This window comes from Pelmatolapia mariae, linkage group LG22 (assembly GCF_036321145.2).
Source record: "Pelmatolapia mariae isolate MD_Pm_ZW linkage group LG22, Pm_UMD_F_2, whole genome shotgun sequence".
Classification (NCBI taxonomy): Eukaryota; Metazoa; Chordata; class Actinopteri; order Cichliformes; family Cichlidae; genus Pelmatolapia; species Pelmatolapia mariae.
In genome coordinates this window covers 65,847-83,651 of record NC_086245.2, presented here as the reverse complement: position 1 = coordinate 83,651, position 17,805 = coordinate 65,847, and the positions used below count along the sequence as shown (strand labels likewise).

At 42.7% G+C, this 17,805-nt stretch overlaps 1 protein-coding gene across 1 annotated transcript in view; it reads right to left on the bottom strand.

The window, feature by feature from the left end:
- Positions 1-4,389: 4,389 nt before the first annotated feature.
- Positions 4,390-17,805, bottom strand: part of LOC134619749 (CCR4-NOT transcription complex subunit 3-like) — a 43,351-nt gene continuing 29,935 nt past the window's right edge. Inside the window, exons 10-19 of the mRNA XM_063465579.1 lie at positions 17,175-17,308; positions 14,913-14,969; positions 12,815-13,766; positions 12,633-12,738; positions 12,105-12,255; positions 9,209-9,305; positions 8,776-8,977; positions 6,270-6,402; positions 5,824-5,949; positions 4,390-5,688 (exon numbers count right to left, since the gene is read on the bottom strand). Of these exons, the coding sequence (XP_063321649.1) occupies positions 5,590-5,688; positions 5,824-5,949; positions 6,270-6,402; positions 8,776-8,977; positions 9,209-9,305; positions 12,105-12,255; positions 12,633-12,738; positions 12,815-13,766; positions 14,913-14,969; positions 17,175-17,308 (2,057 nt within the window). The 3' untranslated portion in view covers positions 4,390-5,589. The remainder of the gene's footprint in view (positions 5,689-5,823; positions 5,950-6,269; positions 6,403-8,775; positions 8,978-9,208; positions 9,306-12,104; positions 12,256-12,632; positions 12,739-12,814; positions 13,767-14,912; positions 14,970-17,174; positions 17,309-17,805) is intronic.

Here is a 17,805-nt window from a genome sequence, read left to right as displayed (position 1 = left end):
ATGAGTAAAAGTGTTGCACAAAATGGAAAAAGCTTCTCCTAACTGTACATGAATGTAAATGAAAAAGTAAAGAGCTTTTTCCCCGTGCTGACAAAAGACCTCTGGGTGCAGAAACAGAACAATGAGCAACAAATAACATGAATAAAGGATTTTAACATCCTTGAAACAAATGCAGAGAACAAGCAGCACGTGCAGCTTTTTTATTCCATACAGCACCACATTATACAGTCACACTCAGAAATGGTAAAGCGTGATGCTCTTCTCACATAAGCCTGCCATGAAAGGTCCTGGCAGATGATGTGATGCACTGCCGTTTATCACCTGTCGGGTCCCAGAAGTAACAAGAGCACAGCTCTGGAGTGACAACGATGGAGTTGATTCCTGTTGTTCAGATTTGGTAGCTGCTCACAGGATCTGTCAATATGAGGTTCAAACAGATGCTGATGGAAGCAGAGGAGGCCAAAAACCAAAAACAAAACCAAAATGGAAACATAAAAGATGACTAACGTGCATGAGGACAGAATTACTTGCATGGTTCAAAGAAACAAGTTCACAGCATCAAACCAAGACAAGAACAGGTTTGAGGACATCTGGGTCTACAATCAAGAGATGCCTTCATGATTTGAAACGGGGTTTTCATCCAAATGCAAACCACTGGTTACAGTCAGGAAGACGACCAGATTAGATTTGCTTAAAGAGCCTGCCTGGAAGAAAAAACCCTAAAATCTTCAGACAGATGAAACCAAAATGAATGAAGAGAACAGTGGAGGAGAAAAGAAACCGCTCATGATCCAAAGCATGTACATTACCTCCACCATGTTTGACAGGTAATATGACACAGGGATGAGTGGCTGTCAGTGCAACAGAGCCACTAGTGTTTACTGATGTGACCACTGATAGAAGCAGCAAGATGGATTATACTGACTCAGATGAGCAGACTCATTGGACTGCAGTGAAAATGGACAATGACCCAAATCATACTACCAAAGTAACCTGAGACAGTTATCAGGTCAGTCTCCTGATCTCAACCTGCAAAATACTGGCTGCTACCCTCAGCCGCCTCGCAGATACACAGATGGTATCAATTTCAAAATCCTCAGCGACTTTGCTCCTCAGTTAACGCAGTCACACCTCATCCAAGTATTAGAAACATCCAGATAATTAAAATCTGTTAGATTATCCACTTTAATTAAAGCTTAGATGCTAAAACTTAAGAGTTTAAAATGTTTTTGCATTAACAGCCATTTTTATACATGGATCTGAAATCAAACTTTTGTTAGATTTAACACACACACACACACACACACACACACACGTTACTGTCCAAATACTTGTGGAGCTGACTGTCTGTTCACATCAGCTCTAATCACCCCCGTCATCAATCATGTTTGAAGCTTCAAATGTTCCCAAACTCCCAGAAAAACCAAAACACAAGTGCAGATTTCTGAAAAGTAATTCTTTTATTAATATTTTACAATCCTTTATTCATGGTTATGTCATTATTTACTTTTTCAGCGCCACTTTGCAAGTGTCATTATTCCATGCTGTCTGATGACAACAACTGAAGGAAAAAAAAAAAAAAAAAATAAGAGGAAGTTTGAAGGATGAGAAGTCTATACAACACTTTTTTGCCAAGGGGCAGAGAGAGATTCACATTTCAGCTCTCGGATTGACCTCTCATCCCTCCCGCTTGTCAAAAAACAAACAAACAAAAAAACGTAAACCCCCCAAAAAAGTTAAAAGCACGACTGTCAGTCAAGTGAATAAGTGTAGAGTTGTGTGTCTGGTTATAAAAACACTCCTTTTTGAGAAGTCGCTGATCTTTAAAAAGAACAGTCCCCGTTCTCCTCTGGCTTTTAAAATGATCTCCCCCATTTCTGGAACAAAAAAAGAAAAGAAAAAGCACAACCTATCACAAATAACTTGATACAAAATATAAAGATGGTCTCTCTTCCAGGTGCTGCTCCAAACATTGGAGGATATTTTTATAAAAAAAAGAAAAAAGAAAAGAAAAAAAAAGAAAAGTGAAATGAAAAGGGCCGCTGTGGTGTAAAGAGAAGAAAGGATGGAAATTAAACCTGCGGTGAGTCTGTCCTGGAGGGGAAGATATACTGTAGTTGTGCTGTGGCGATGGGAGCTGCTGGCGGATACATTTCCTCATAAAATGGTCTATCAAATACTTCCTGAGAAATAAAGGAAATATCTACCTGGCATGAAGAGGAGGAGGAGGAGGAGGAGGCGGCGGCTAAGAGAGAGAGGAAGAGACAGAAACTGAAGTGTTTTGTGTCAAAAACAGGAAAAACAAAAAACAAGAAAAAATGAGCTGCTGTCGAGTTTTGCTGGCAGCTGTGGAAGAAGCTCGGGCAGTGTGAGAACGAGTGTGTTTGTGTGTGTTTGGTGTGGGCCCAGTCGGCTCAGTCGAACCCTTCAGTGTGTAAACATGGAGCAGAGAGCTGGAGGACAGAGGAGATGTGGGCAGCAGTGCTGGTGTTGCTCTGTTTGTGCTCGAGCACAGAGAGGAGGAGGAGGACGAGGGAGGGAGGAAGGAAAAAAGGAAGGAAAGAAGAGGCTGGTGGTTGACGAACAAACTGTCCATCCAGCTGCCGGCAGCATCCAACACCCACCATGATAACTGCTGGAGCTGCTCTGTGTTAGAGGATCACGTCCCCTGGCTTTAACCTGCTGCTCAGTTTTAGACGTCCAGGGTGTGAGACGCTCCGAGAGTGTCCGGCTGTAGCATGAGCCCGGTCTCATACCGACGCAGTCAAAGAGAAATTTTGTCAAAGCTGCTGGTGTCACAGAGGCTGATTTCACAAACAGAGCAGGTCAGGAGCTTTTTGTTTTCTAACACTTGTCAGTTCTCACATGTGGCACAAAATAGGAAGTGGCCCACACGCCGTCCTGAAAATATTTGGCTTGGTTTATGTGAGGGAGCTGCGCTGATAGATCACCAATGCACCACACAGATTTTGCACTAAGGGGCTGGCAGATTAAAGACCGGCCAAGGTCTGAGCTGAATGCGGAGGACTCTAGCGTTCTCACATGTTAACTAAAAGTGTGCTTTACCCCCCCCTTGGGTGCAGCAACAGTAAGATTAATAGCGAGGTCCAGCTGTCATAAACAAGACAGAGCATGACACAAAGCTCCCAAACGGAGCTCTATGGCCTCTCTGATCTTTGTGTCCACTGTTGCTCTGGTCAGAGATGCAAAAACGACCCCGTCTGTACTGCTGAAAACAAAACGCCAGTATCTGACGTCTTGGGATGAAAACATTTTGGCGTATTTTCAGGCATAAAGCTTCAAACCTAAATAAAGTTGTAGCTTAGCTTGTTGAAAGCTATCAGAAGCACCTGGTTAGCATCTTTCTGCTGCGTGCAGAGACTGACATGAGCAGCTGATCGTCTATTTATCTGGCAGCTGGATGGGAAAACTTCTGCCGACAACCCAGTGCAGCAAAGGTGGACACAATTTGATCTGTGCACAAAGTATTAAAACAAACAAAAACTCTATAGAGCAACATCTGTGGACTAACTGAGCTTTCAGCAGGTATTCATAAGTGCCATTATTGTAGTCGTGAGAGGATCCCCGTGCACCTCTGCTGCGTTTGAGTGAACGCAGAAAAATTAAAACTGTGCATGACGAGAAAACTGGGAAAGGAGAAGATTTAATTACAACTTGAATTGTCCAAGCTTCTCCCAGTTTGAAGCCATTTTTGTGAAACTATGACATAACGCTGCCCACCAGGTAAAAGACAGTTACTACCAACACCTCGCCGGCTGCGTTGTCACACTCCTCCTCTGCGGATAGACGGGAGTAGGCAGGGCGGGATATTTTTAGACCAGCGGACAAAAAGCATGAACCACCTCACAAGTAAACAAACACCGACAACAACAATAACAACAAACGGGACCTCTGGAGTGCGAGCGAGGCCTGCGGTGCCACCTACGACCAGCGTTTACCTGTTCGGCTGCTTGTTTTCCCCAAACAGACCAGAAGAGAGAAGCTACCTCTGCTGAGCTCCGGCTTCACCTTCACAGAGCTGTAAAAGGACGCCTCATCGTCACAGCAGCAGGGCAGGTGACCTCATTAATCAGCTGTTTTACACAGAAATCAACACTTTTGCACCTCAGGAACTTGACACCTGTGATTCCAATGATAACCGCCACACTGGGGGAAGAGATGCTCGGTCTAAATATCAGCTTCTACTTCTTCTTGTTGAGGCGGATGAATTCATTCATTAATAGCCTCACCTACAGCATCTGATATCTGCTGCTCTATTTCAGCTCCTTCCCCGTCTGATGATATAACGAGTTAGAAAAATAGGTCAGAAAATGCAGAACAGCAAATAATTTTAAATCTCATGATTAGGTTTTCATTAGTTCTGCTTACTTTCTTTTTTTTTTTTTTTTTTACTTTAAATTTTTGTAGTTCATTTTTTAAAAACAGATTCATTCATTGTAAATGACTTCCTGTTACCCCGACAGGACCCCAATCAGCTCTTGTTGTTGTGGAGATGAGCTTTACTTTTACATATATAAGGGTGCAGGTGAGCCTGGTTAGCACCATCTCTAACCAATACTTCACTGTTAACACCTCAATAACGGAGACAACAACACTGATCATGAAGGTCGACTTTACGGAAGAGCAATTTGAGTGCACAGCTGTACCTAATAATCTGGTCACCAACTGCATTTCACTGTAGATTCAATGCGGCTGTTCAAGTTTTCCACCTAATTTTTACTGAAGCAGAAAGACTGACGCATTAACGGACACGAAAATCATGTGTGTCCACGGATATGAAGCCCTGCTATCATTTTATTCCACTACTCCAAATCCAAATTAATCTGGATTATAAACCAGTGGAAAACAAGGCAGAAGCTCAGCATCATTATGTCTCAGGTTATGTGAAGCGTCACATTAGCAGGTGTCAAGTTCATGAAGCAGAAAAGAGCTGGCTGCTCATCCTCTTTGACGCGTCCTCGTTTGCTTCTCACTTGATTTTAAAATTCATTTCTCTCAGCTGATTCCTGCCCTGATGCAAGTCTGAGAAGTGTTGCAGCACTGATGGAGTTCACATCTCCAGGTTTTCATTGGTCTGTTTAAAGAAGACAGAGCCTGCGCTGAGAGTATAACTGACCAATAATCTTTGGCCTTTAAAGGGCGGGGCTAACAGAAGCAACAGTTTTAAAGCCAAATTAACAGGATAACTCCGAGTGGAGGGCAGGGGATAGTCGGAATATTACACGCGTGATTATTTTGTGTGTGTGTGTTTGTGTGATTTGTCTAAGCCAGGAAATTTTTTTTTTTGAAAAATTCCTGCTGATGAAGGGATAGAAAGAAGAAAGGAGGAGATGATGGGAGTGGGAGGGGTTATCACTGCCGGGGTGAGGATGGTAAGGCGGGATTTGGAGGGTCAGGAGGAGGGACGAAACCCGCCCGCCCCCCTCCGGCCCGCATGTCTCCTTTCCCCAGCGAGCTGAGGTCAAATCCAGGAATGTCAGCAGGTGGATCAACCTTCATGCGTTTGTTTGTTCTGTCCATCTCTCACTTTCTCAGCTGTCCGTCCGTCCTGTTGCGTCTCTCTGCACGTCACTGGAGGTCTCGGTCTTCGAGGTACCGGTACTCAAACGTGAAGCCCTCCTTCTTCCGCTGGCCCCATTTCTCATAGTCGAAGTAAATGTATGTTCCCTAAAACAAGCAAAGAAAACACTTGAAGTTTGAAGACAAAGAGGAAGGCGGTCAACGCACGACTAAACGTTTGCAGAAACGTCCAGATCGTTAAAGTTTTTAAACTCTGCGGCTGAACACAGATGTGATTCTCACCTGCTCAAACTCATCAGTGATGGTCTTGGGTTCTTCGTGCCTCTGAAACCACATCATGTACTTGGTGTGGAACCTCCACGACTGCTTCTTCAGGGCTTTGGCTGCCAGATACTGGGCCTTAGTGCCCTGCAGAGAGGGGGAGAGGAGAAGACGAGTGCTGAGAAATGAGACTTAATTAGGAGCAAGTTTTGGCTCTGAGGAGAAAGAAATCCTCAATTTTACTTGTAATACGATTCATAAATGCCTCATGAGCCTAAATTAAATCCGACTTTAGTGTAATCAATTTAGTCTTGACCCTGGCCTCCCTAACAGGCCCTTCTTTCATTTAAACTAATCATCTTCATCCTTCAAATTCCGATTCAGCAGATCCAATTATAACCTACAACCGTCTCACAGAAAGTTTGCTGTAAACAACATTTAAGCAGAAACGGACAAACACAGCTTACCTCCAGGTAGTAAAAGATGAAGAAGAGGGTCTCTGTGGAAAGCCTCTGGTAAAACTCTACAGTGTCTGAGTGGGGCGGTGGCACCTGGTGGTGGAAAGGCAGGGTGGGGCAGGGGTTCCTCATCAGGTACTGCCTGTAATACACAGAGACAGAGGGAGGGGAGTTAATGGTTTATAAATGAAGAAAATGGCAAGAATTTAGCATAACTTTGTAGATAACACGCTGCATTCCTAAAGTCTTATCTTCAGTATGGAAGGGGGGAGAAAAAGAAGATGAAAAAATTTTTGTCTTGATCTCATTTTTTTATACATCTTTACCTAAAAATCAGTTTTTCATCTCAACTATATTAGATGTTTAAGAAAATCCACAGTTAAAACTTATGTGCTGTCAGAAAAAGGCCAGACAGCTGTAAGTACTGAAGCACCTCACTTTAAAACCTTCCATTTGTCAGGGGCAGCCAATCAGAAGACAGGTGGCTTAAAGAGAGGGTGGCCTTAAAAAGCAGATGAACTGATGGGCTGTACGAAAGCTCAGATGGATTTTTGTTGAGCCGTGAATCACGTTAAGCTACTCTAGTAGAGCTTGAGAATAAAAATATGGGTCGGAAAATAAGCAGAACAAAATAACCAATTAGGATTTCTTCCATAACCTAAACAACCCTCATCGACAGAGACTTCACCCATCGTCTCTGCACAGTTAAAAGTGAAGAAGTTCTGTTTTAAGGCTTTTTTAAAAATATATATAAAGAAATGCAAACACTAAGTGCAAAAATAAAGTAAACCAACAGGTCAAGATGGCCAATCAGAACCACTGACATCAGAAACTACAAACTGGTTGAAATGTAAGAAAAATCATAGCCTAACATTTATAATGTGTTTAATTGTGGGAATCAGAGTTATTCTCATGGCAGACTCGCATTTTACCAACATGTGATCTGAAGACCGAGATGTCACATGTTGAGGAACATGTGGGTCGTACGTACACAATGGATCTATATAAAGATTTTCCTTCCCTGATGGATTCACAGAAAGTAGGAAAATTCAGCAGTGGGTCACTCTCTCTACCTAAATGCACTTTTCCGAGTATTTTTAGAATGGTGACAAACCCAGTTTGTTTCCATGAAGCTGTGTGCACCGAGGGTGCGCCTAAAATAACAGAGTCCCACAAACGGGGCAGAACAGAAAGAGTGTGAGTGTCTGACTAATGTGAGCACTTCAACTCAAACGTGGAGGAAATTAGCTCTGTGCGCGTAGGAGAAACAAGTGTGTGCGTGTAAGCTGAAGGTAAATTATACTTTAAGAAACAGGTGGAACAAACACGTCTGTCACGCTTTTATTACAGAGTCATGTTTTAATCACGACAAGACAAATCCACGCTCTGCATGTGTGTGTATGTACTCTCATCTGTAAAGCACAACAGGTACTGTGGGACAAGAGGGTTTGAGTGTTTGATTTAAATGTCAATTGTATCTGTGTGGGCTGACTGCATTGTAGATACTGTACCAGTATAATCACTTCTGCAATTATGACTGTGTGTGTACAGGTGGGCTACATTACTGAACACTCCAGTATCAGACGGTACTACACACAAATCGAATAAAGTGGTGGGATTTTTATTCCCTGTGCTGCAGTTTCTCCCACTGACTTCAGTTGACTGAATTTTGCTCTTTTAAATATTTTTACTATTGTTTACACAAAGAGCTGAGGCGCTTTTGTCCAATCTGATCTGTAGATGTCTTGATAGATTCACTGTGAGGAGATCTTTTAACAACTGTAGTGTATAGTGCTGGTCAAAAGTCAAGTCACTTGTAAATGGGTAAATACGGAATAGATTTTTTGTTTGGAAAGTGTACACACACGAATTTCCACAGTTTTGTTGTGCATGTACAATAACAATAAAGGGTCATTTCATTCTATGCTATGAGTGGAAAACAGTATATGAGGGAAGAAAAATGCAGTACTAATGAGCCTGAAAGTCAGTATTTGGTATGACCACCTTTATTCAACACAGTCTGAACTGAATATACTGCACTAGGACTGTGTTTGGGATCATTGACATGCTGCAGAATTAAGACATTATCAGTGAGTAACCTTCCAGGTTATATTGCATAGTGGATGCAAATCTGACTTTCTGTATGTATGACTTCCTCAGTTTTGAGAAACATTTTAAACACCACTGGCTGAAGTGCAGCCAAAGGCATGACAGAGTCTCCACCATGTTTTACAGATGACTGTAGACACTCACTGTTGTACCGCAGTGAACTACTGAGTTTTCTTAGATTCAGCTAAAGAAATGGGAGCAAAAGTTTTTATTTTTTATTCTTTTACAGCTGACTGTGTCTGAATTTAAACAATTGTTTGTTTGTGAAGCTCTCTGTAGTGTGTTGTGTGTATATTACCCCCCAAAAACTTCTAATACTGCCGAGAATAACGAGGCACAAAGTGATTTCACTCTGCTTTTTCTGACTGCAGAAAAGGTGGGAGGAGGAAGAAAAATTTCACTGCACCTGATTCTCTCGGAGTCGGATGGGTGTGGCATATGCGTCCACGCCTGCTCCTGCATGGCCTGTTGGTAGCCCTGGTCTTTGGACAGGGGAACCGGCCCCAGCGGGCACACCCCCAACGATGGGGGGATGCTGACCTCTGACAGCGAGGGCTGAGGTGCTGATGGGGGGCCTGAAGGGGCCGTAGTGCTGCTGGGGAATATTTCTGAATAGGAAAGAGTGAGGGGGAAGTGACGATGAGAGGGATTCGGGTTTTGGAGATGGAGAGAAAGAAAAGTGGAGTTGAGTCAGGGATGATAATATCATCAGCAGTTTTTGTTCAGAGGCAGCTGAGAGTGGGAGGTGAGATGACATTTTGTTCTATTAAAATAAAGCTTTTCTATTTCTGCTCTATGGTAACCCTCCATCTCCTTTTATCAAGGTGTGTGTGTCTTACCTGAGGTGAGGTGCAGGGAGGTCACATCTCCCTCGATCCCTGAGCTCATTGCTGCTCGCTCGGCCATGGACTTGAGGCTGCTCAGAGGCTCTTGGGGCTGATGAGGACAGACAAGGAGACTCTTGGGAAAAAAGATTCTCCAGGACGTGTGCACAGAGTTATCATACCTGCTTGAACACAGGAACTCGAGTTCCCGCACCACTGATAATGTTGTCATGGAAATCACTTTGACTTCAGTTTTCGGGCTGTTTGGTTTCTTTGCTCCTGTGCCCTCTAAGATGCATGTGACGTAGCGTCAGGCAGCTTGAGGAGTGATTTCAAGATGACGGGACGAAACAACAACAAAAATAATGCACTATATGTTCGCAAGTATGTGGATAGCCTGGAGAGTGTCCTTCAACATCATATTGCAATAATGTGATTTACTTCAACTCTTAGATTTTTGTTACCATGAGAAACAAAATCGACTAAAACCACGTCCATAAAGAAATTATTGTTCTCGTTTGGTGTGTTGACTGCGGTCAGGTTTTATGTGGTGGATCTAAAGTTGTGTGTACTCGTGTCTGCAGGCACATCCAGGGGGTTCAAAGATACTTTAGATTGGTCTGTAGTGCAGTCACAGATTAGTTCAGCCATTCAGACTGTTTATGGAGTGCCAAATCATGAAGAATATAAAAAGATCGAAGACGAGTTTTAGTGAAGGAGGTCAGCACTCTAGAATCAAAAACCCTCTTGTTTCTGTACATCCCCTACAAAATCCGACTTTTCTCTCCATATTTTCTCAGATCATCCAAAATCAGTTGGAGAACCACTGGGTTAGTCTAACATATTCCATAAAAATAAAGTTGAACTTAAAGCCAAAGTATTAGAAAGTTTAGTCACCGGCTAACTCGAGCCCAATTGTGCGTATGCAAAGATACGAAATGGAACAAATTCACATTGAGCAAATTAAACATTTCAATTTTGGTAAAATATTCACTTCACACTGAGTCTCGAATACCTACCAGCTAAAATTATCCCACAGACTTTTCTCCTGATACTGATAAATATTAAATATTGTCGCCATGGTTCAACTTCACTTTTATGTAAAGACGGGGAATTGGAGAGAAGCGAAATCGCAGGACTTCTTAAGTTCTAAAAATGTGTTTCTCTAAATTGATTCCACATATCAGTTGCACTCCAGTTGGCTGTATTATGAGCGAACATTTGCAGATTTATTAAAAAACTTCAACAACTGTATTTGCACAAGTAAAAGGGAGGCGAAATGTTACTCTGCACTGGGTCTAAACGCACCACTGATATGGTCTTATCACCACAGACCGAACAAAAATATGGTTTATAATTGACTCATAATTTGTGGTTTGTGAACAGTTTTTAGAGACTAGAGTAATTTACTGCAATTATACAACTGATATTACATCGTCAGGCTTCTCTTTTGTTGTCCAAGGACACTATCCAAAAGTACTGAGCTGTGCAACACTAAGCTCTGTTACAGATTTACACCGCCTTGAAATTTTATACAACAAGAAGTTTGTATGAAATTCACAGGGCTGCAGAATCTCCAGCAAAACTGTTGTTTTTGCAAGTTTTCAGTAATTCAGATTTTGCAGCTTTAACATTTCATTCATCAAGAATCAAATGATCTTACTTTTTGTTTTATATCCCCATGGAAACCCTGTATAATTGGAGATCACTTTTGAGCTTACAATGATCTGGCACAACATTATGACCACCTCTAATATTCTGTTTGCCCCCCTTCTGCTGCACTGATCCGTCAAAGCACAGACTCAACCCCACCCCTGATAGTGTGCTGTGGTATCGGCACCAAAATGTTAGCGTCAGTTCCTTTAAGTCCTATGAGTTGCGAGGTCAGGGATCCATGCATCAGACTTGTTTATCCAGCACATCTCACAATTGTGCAACTGGATTGAGATCTGGGGAATTTGGAGACCAAGTCAAGACCTCAAACTTATTGTTCTGCTCTTCAAATCATTCCTGAACCATTTTTTGCTTTGTGGGCGGATGCATTACCCTGCTGAAGATGCCATAGCCATCAGGGAATACAGTTTCCATGAAAGGGTGTGCATGGCCTGCAGAAATGCTTAGTTAGGTGGTAAATGTCAAAGTAACATCCACATGGATGGCAGGAACCAAAGTTTCTCAGCAGAACATTTCTCAGAGCATCATACTGCCTCTGCTGGCTTGCCTTCTTTCAAATAGTACATCCTGGTGCCAGATGGTCCCCAGGTAAGCACGGCACAAACACTCAGCAATCACATGATTTAAAAGAAAGCTATTTCATCATACCAGGCCACCTCCTCCTGTTGCTCTGTGGTCCAGTTCTGATGCTCAAATCTTTACTTTTACCCAATTTTCCTGCTTTTAACACATCAACTCTGAGCACATAGTGTTCCCTTGGTCCCTGATAGCCCCACTCACTAACAGGTGCCATGATGAAGAGGTAATCAGAGTCATTCACTTCACCTGTCAGGGGTCATTATGCTATGTGTGATCGGTGTATATTCATACATCTTTAAAACATTACTGTACCAACCTAACTTGGCAGGTATTTGGTTCCTCCCTGTCGACATTTTTTGATTTTTGGCACTGTTCTCTCAGTGTTTTTCTGAAATTTGCTTTAAACAGCTCTGTTAATCAACAAACAGCAGTAATGAGACTGTAATCATCTCCCCTTTGGATTTAACTGTTGGCAGAATGAATTAATTAAAGCAGAGGCCATTCTTATTGTGTCTGCATGCAAATTAATAGTCTGTGGAGATTTGGGAGATTAAGTTGCTCTCTTAGCAAACAACATTCAAATCCCCAAACTCCCATATCCCCCCAAAAACGATTAAAAACATAGCTGTTCACCTTCGTATGTTCAAATGTGTCTCACCTTGATGCTGTCGGAGGACTGCTGTGAGTAGGACATTGGCCCATTCAACAGGTTGCTGCCGCTCACCGTTTTGGCCTCGCTGTAAGAGGCCGGGGATGGAGAGCTGGACGACAAACTCATAGAGCCCAGTAGACTGGGACCAGTGTCCTTACTGGAAATAGGAAACATGGATTAGTTTAGGCTGGAGTCACCGTCAAAAAGGAGCACAAATCTAAAGAGGTTACAGAAAGTCTTGTTTTCCACAAGCAGCAGAAGTTTCACAATAAAATCCCCTTTGACAAATACTCCTGTGTAGGCCGAAGGTTAAAAGGCTTTTAATTAGAAGTAGATATAGGAAGACTTTAATGCAGTCATTTTAGCTATGGAATCTGAGCGTATCTGAGGATGCTTTGTACACGTATTTTTAATCAGACAAATAAGAAATAAAGTCTCTAACCAAAAAGCAGAGTATAGTGGTGACAGTCAATTTAATTAAAATGCTACTATAAAAACAATCATGTCCTCTAACCAGCTGCTTTGGCTACTTACGGCTGATTGGCTGTGGAGGTCAAAGATGAGGGTTGGCTGCTTTGCGATTGGCTGGCACTGTTGAGGGCGGAGTCTGTTGTGCTGTCTGCTACCACAGCACTGTAACCTGTAATAAAAACATCAATACATAAATGCACTTAGAAATCATCCTCAGGTGTAATTTCAGATACTCAGATACTCACTAGTGCTACCGTTCTGCTTCTGTCGGCTCGGAGGTCGGACAGGGAGCGAGTTTCCTCCTACTACTCCACTCCCTGCTGATCCCGAGCTGCCTCCATTGCTCCCGATGATTCCTACTCCGCTACCTGGGGCTAAACCTCCCACCGAGCTCGGTGACACCAAGGATGAGCCCTGCACCCCTGACTGACTAGAGCCCAAACCCAGAATCCCAGAGCCAACCACGCCCGGCGCTGCACCCAGCAGACCTCCTGTCGAGGATGTCGGCCCGCCGACTGTCATGTTCCCGCTGCCGATGGAGCCTACAGCGCTGTTGGTCGTTGCTGTGCTGACTCCACCCAAAGAGCCTGGTAAGCTGGAGCCGACCGCCTGAGCGTAGGGTGCAGGGGTGTTACTGGACAGAAGGCCTGCCATGGTGCCCGTCAGGGATGCCGGCATCCCCGACAGGCCGAGGCCTCCGGACATGGGGCTGGTGGTGACGACACCCGAAATGCCTTTCCCCAAAGAGAGGCCCAGGCTAAGGCCCAGGCTGTTGGAGGTTGGCGTGGACCCTGAAGGAGCCTGCGGCTGCGAATTTGAAGCACGGAGCTCCTGTGTGCTGGCATTGGGTGGAGAGGCGGCCAGTGAGGCAGGGTGGCTGTTGGTGGAGGTGCTGGAGTTGGAGATGGGAGCTGAGGAGGAGGAAGAGGAGCTAACGGAGTTTTTGGCCTGTTGCTGCTGCGCTGACGGGTGCGGCGGCTGCTGGGTGGCGTTGCTGTAGCTGCCAGCTGAAGTGTTGGGGAGGTGACCTGCTGAGTTGCTGTGATGACTGTTGCCCCCAGAGCTACTGCTTCCTCCCCCAGCGATGGTCGCCATAGAGACCATTGAAGATGAGGTCAGTCCCGAGACGGAAGAGGAAGCAGAGGACGAGGAAGAAGAGGACAACGAAGAGGAGGGATTTCCATTCTTCACAGGCGACTGAAAAAAATAAAAATACATGAATTAAAAATTAACCTGATGTCTTAATCGATGACTTTTCAAAGCACTGCTCTTGTTGCTCCATTCTCTGATGGACAACAATTGTTTTTTGCCCTATAACACATTATTGTTTAATAACAGTACAATGAACACTGCTCATTTATCACTGAGGACAAATCATAAACCAAAGTCAAAGATTCGATTCAACATAAGGGACTGACCCACACAACAATATATTTTAAAGCAGATGAGTTAAGTATGTTGTTTGGGGATTTCAGGGAAAAATCTCCATGAAAATTTCAGGCTCATTTGTGGACTTAAAACAGGAAAAGGATAGTGCTTTGTTTTCCCTGCTAGTCATCGATGAAGGAGATAGCAAAGATAGAGACTGTGCAACATTTATATATAAATGTCACCATTGGCTGTATTTAAAAGGTGTAGCCATTATAAAGAATCCTGTTGTCAAGTCTCAACCTAAGTGTTTTTGCCATTGCCATGAAGGCTTTTTTTTACCATGTACAACTAGATGTCTATTTGCAACCAGAGGGATCGCCCCCTACAGGACATTGGAGAGATTGCAGGTTTAAGCAGACACTTCATGTAAGGAGGAGACTCAAAGAATCCTGAATAGAAATCTTTGCAGTAGCAAAGAAGGTGGTTGTTCCACCTCTGGCTCCAAAAGGCCATTAAGTAGTAAAAACAGGCAACATATTAGTACATACTATAATTAATGTTGTTGCCCCGGTGCATGACCATAGATGTTTATGACGGTTTCAGTTATGTTGTAGCAAACCTCTCTAATCTGTGTTTTATAGAAATTTTACACTTTTTGTTTGTGGTGTGTTGAGCAGTGTTGGTGCTCTGGATACTGTGGTTTGAGGTTCTGGCTCTTTCCCAGTTTGTTTAGGATCAGACTGGTTCCAAGATGACTCCAGAGTTGTTAGACCAGAGTCCAGATGGACTTTGGTTTAAGGCATGCACTTACATGCGGTCTATGACGTTCACACTCGTCTGACTCTGTTTACTTAACAAAAATTAACTGATAACTGCAGCACTTTATGATAATCTCAGAAGGTAATGATGTTCCTGGAGCTTTCGGCACTCCTGCTTGTTTACTGGGAGAGGTTTCGGCATCTTCACACTAACCTGACTAACTTCACTGTCTGTCGAACGTCCCCTCTTCTTATCATCTTCTGAGTTCTCCTGAAAAAACACACATGGCATTAGGGCCACAGAGACAAACACCATGGTTGTCATCCTCATACGCGCCAATGCAAATGTGGGTGTGAAGTAATAGAAGAAAAAGGGGAGGGGGGGGGGGGGGGGGAGCAGGCAGTAGCAGATTTAAGCTTTGCAGAGCTTTTTGGGTCTCATGTTTTAATTCTTCTGGTTAAAGTATCCATAGTTGTCCATGGCAGTTAAGTAATTAATGCACTTTATATTTAATTTGCATTTACATTCATTTACCATCAACAACTTTATACGAGCACATTTTTTCTTCTCAGTCTTGCCTAATTCTTATGCTGCTTATGTGTATGGGAAAAGGGAGATCATCTTTCATTTCAGCTTTTTGCACTGTGTGCAGAAACATGCAAAGTAAACCTCAATTTAAGAAGCGTGCACTTACATTAACATTACTCTGTGTACATGTTAGTACATCAGAATCAACCCAGACCGACATGTTTTTACCCACTATCTGCAATCTGCATCCTGCCACATTCCTATTCCTGCGTGCATGTTAACACAAAGGTGTGTCATGGAAAAAGCTGTGGAGTTTTTCTAAAAACTGGCTGCAGAGCGAGTAACCCTACAAAGACAATCAAACCACAACGCAAAAATAAAACAAAGTGAACACATACTACAGGTTGAAAGCAACACAACAGCTACAGCCAAAGTAGAGCGAGTGTATGTATGAGAAGAAGAAAAAACACTGTATGAATATATATATTGTAAGTGCTTTGGCAGAACATAAAAGAGGCAGACTATGTAAGTGAACAGACTTATCAGTATCACAGCTCTATCATTGCTTAGACGTGTTTATGGTAAAGACAATGTAAGCTGTATTTTATAAGCTGCAGCCGTGACAGTGTTTAACAGGGCAAGTACAGATTTAATGTTTGAATGAAAGAAAAAAAAAATCAAACTGAGGCTCAGACTATGTGCAAAAGGTCAGCAAGTACAAGAGGTGCCCTATTTTAGGATTATATGTTTAGGCTTACAGATCAATAAAATTGTTTAAAAATTGCAGCCACTGAAGGGAAAAAAACAAAACAAAACAGGAATAAAGTTTCATCTTTGAATCTACTTTTTTTTTTTTTTTTTACTGGAGATCAGTATCAACTCAGGGAAATTAAAAAAACCTTTTGATGTTATTTAAAAACTTTATACCCTCCATGCATCAAGTTCAACAAGTTCTACAATGAATGCTGATGCAATTTTCTGGAGCACTGATTGGTCAGTAGGGGGTGGTTATCCACGCGTTGATCTTTTATCTTGCATGAGATCTGCTCTGGAACAGATTAGCTCTGCAGCTTAAGTGAGTGCTAATAAAATTAACTACCTCTGGAACACTAAAACTTCCAGATTCTGCTTCGAAGAACAGCCGTCTGTAGTTTGGAACTCCCAGAAGTTTTGTTACATTTGACTTTTTCTGCAAACTCTAAAGTAAAGCAAACATCCAAACTTATACTGCGTCTAACAAACTCAACAACTTCTAGAAACCTTCTCTGGACGCTTTAAAGTTCACAGCCGAGTCAGAGCAGCCTACTGAAGACCTTCCTTATCCTTTACATTCCCTTTAATGCCACAGTGTAACGTCTCATCAGCAGCGCGGAACAATACCACGCCTTCTATTCAGACAAACGAGCCCTATAATAACTGCTCTCACTACATACTGTGTGTGGGCGGATAGGAAGAACAGATGATATAAAGGCAACGCAACAGAACAATGAGAGCAGATGGCAGGGCACTACAATAGCTACAAAGGCAATTATCTTTCATTTATATTTTAGATATTGACTCAACTTGAGTGTAACAATCGACTTAATTTCCCTCGATTACCAGTATTACTTCAATAGAACCATTAGTGACAGGTTCAGCAGTCAGTGATGAGATAACAACAAAACTGGATGATTATTTTTGGCTGAAAAGCAGCAGGTTAATTTATTAATTTGGATTTTTAAAGTAATTTTAATTGTCATATCACTGGGGACGGGAACATCAAGGATGCAAATAATATGCAGAAAAGCTTGAATGATTGTGAGCAACAAGTAGGGTCCAAATTACTCTTAATCCTTTTTAAATGATTTTAAAAAGCCCTCAGTGTTTTATTTATTAGTGAACAGCTTGCACAGACAAAAGCGCACACATAACAGAAGCTTTAGCTAACTCTGGGGAAAGTTCTCTTACTGTAGTGCAAGTAGCAGGCGACGGGGGGATGGGTGAAGATGAGGTGGTAGAGGTGGGTGTGCTGCTGGACTGCTGGAAGAGCTCGTCCTCCAAGTGCGAGTGCCCCGGCGGTGAAGTGGCGACCAGCGACTGAGCTGGAGAGAGCAGAGGCAGAGAGGGGGTCAGTGAAAGTCAAAAGGCCTTTAATACTTTGGTAGGTTTAAATGTTTAAAGCTGAGTATACAAAAAACTGTGGTTTGGGCCATTTTAATAAGATATGATGTATATATGATATAGTCGAAAATGTTAAGATTTTCCATTGGAAGTGACCGGGATTAGAAATGAGAATATAAAAGAAAGAGGATAAGCTTGGACATGTGCAGAATAGAGACGTTGGATTTACTGGAAGAAGAAAAGAATGCTGAATATGGAGCAGACAGGCAGAAGGAAAAGAGAAAGACCACAGAAGATTCATGGATGTAGTGACGGAAAACATGGTTGGTGTGACAGAGGAGGATGCTGGGGATACAGTAAGGATATTATGTGCAACTAAAAAATGTTGCATTTCCTGCGAAAATGCAGTGTGAATGCCATGTAGTGGAATCTGAAAAAGCAGAACTATCTGCTGAAAAGAGGTGTAGAAGCTTATCTC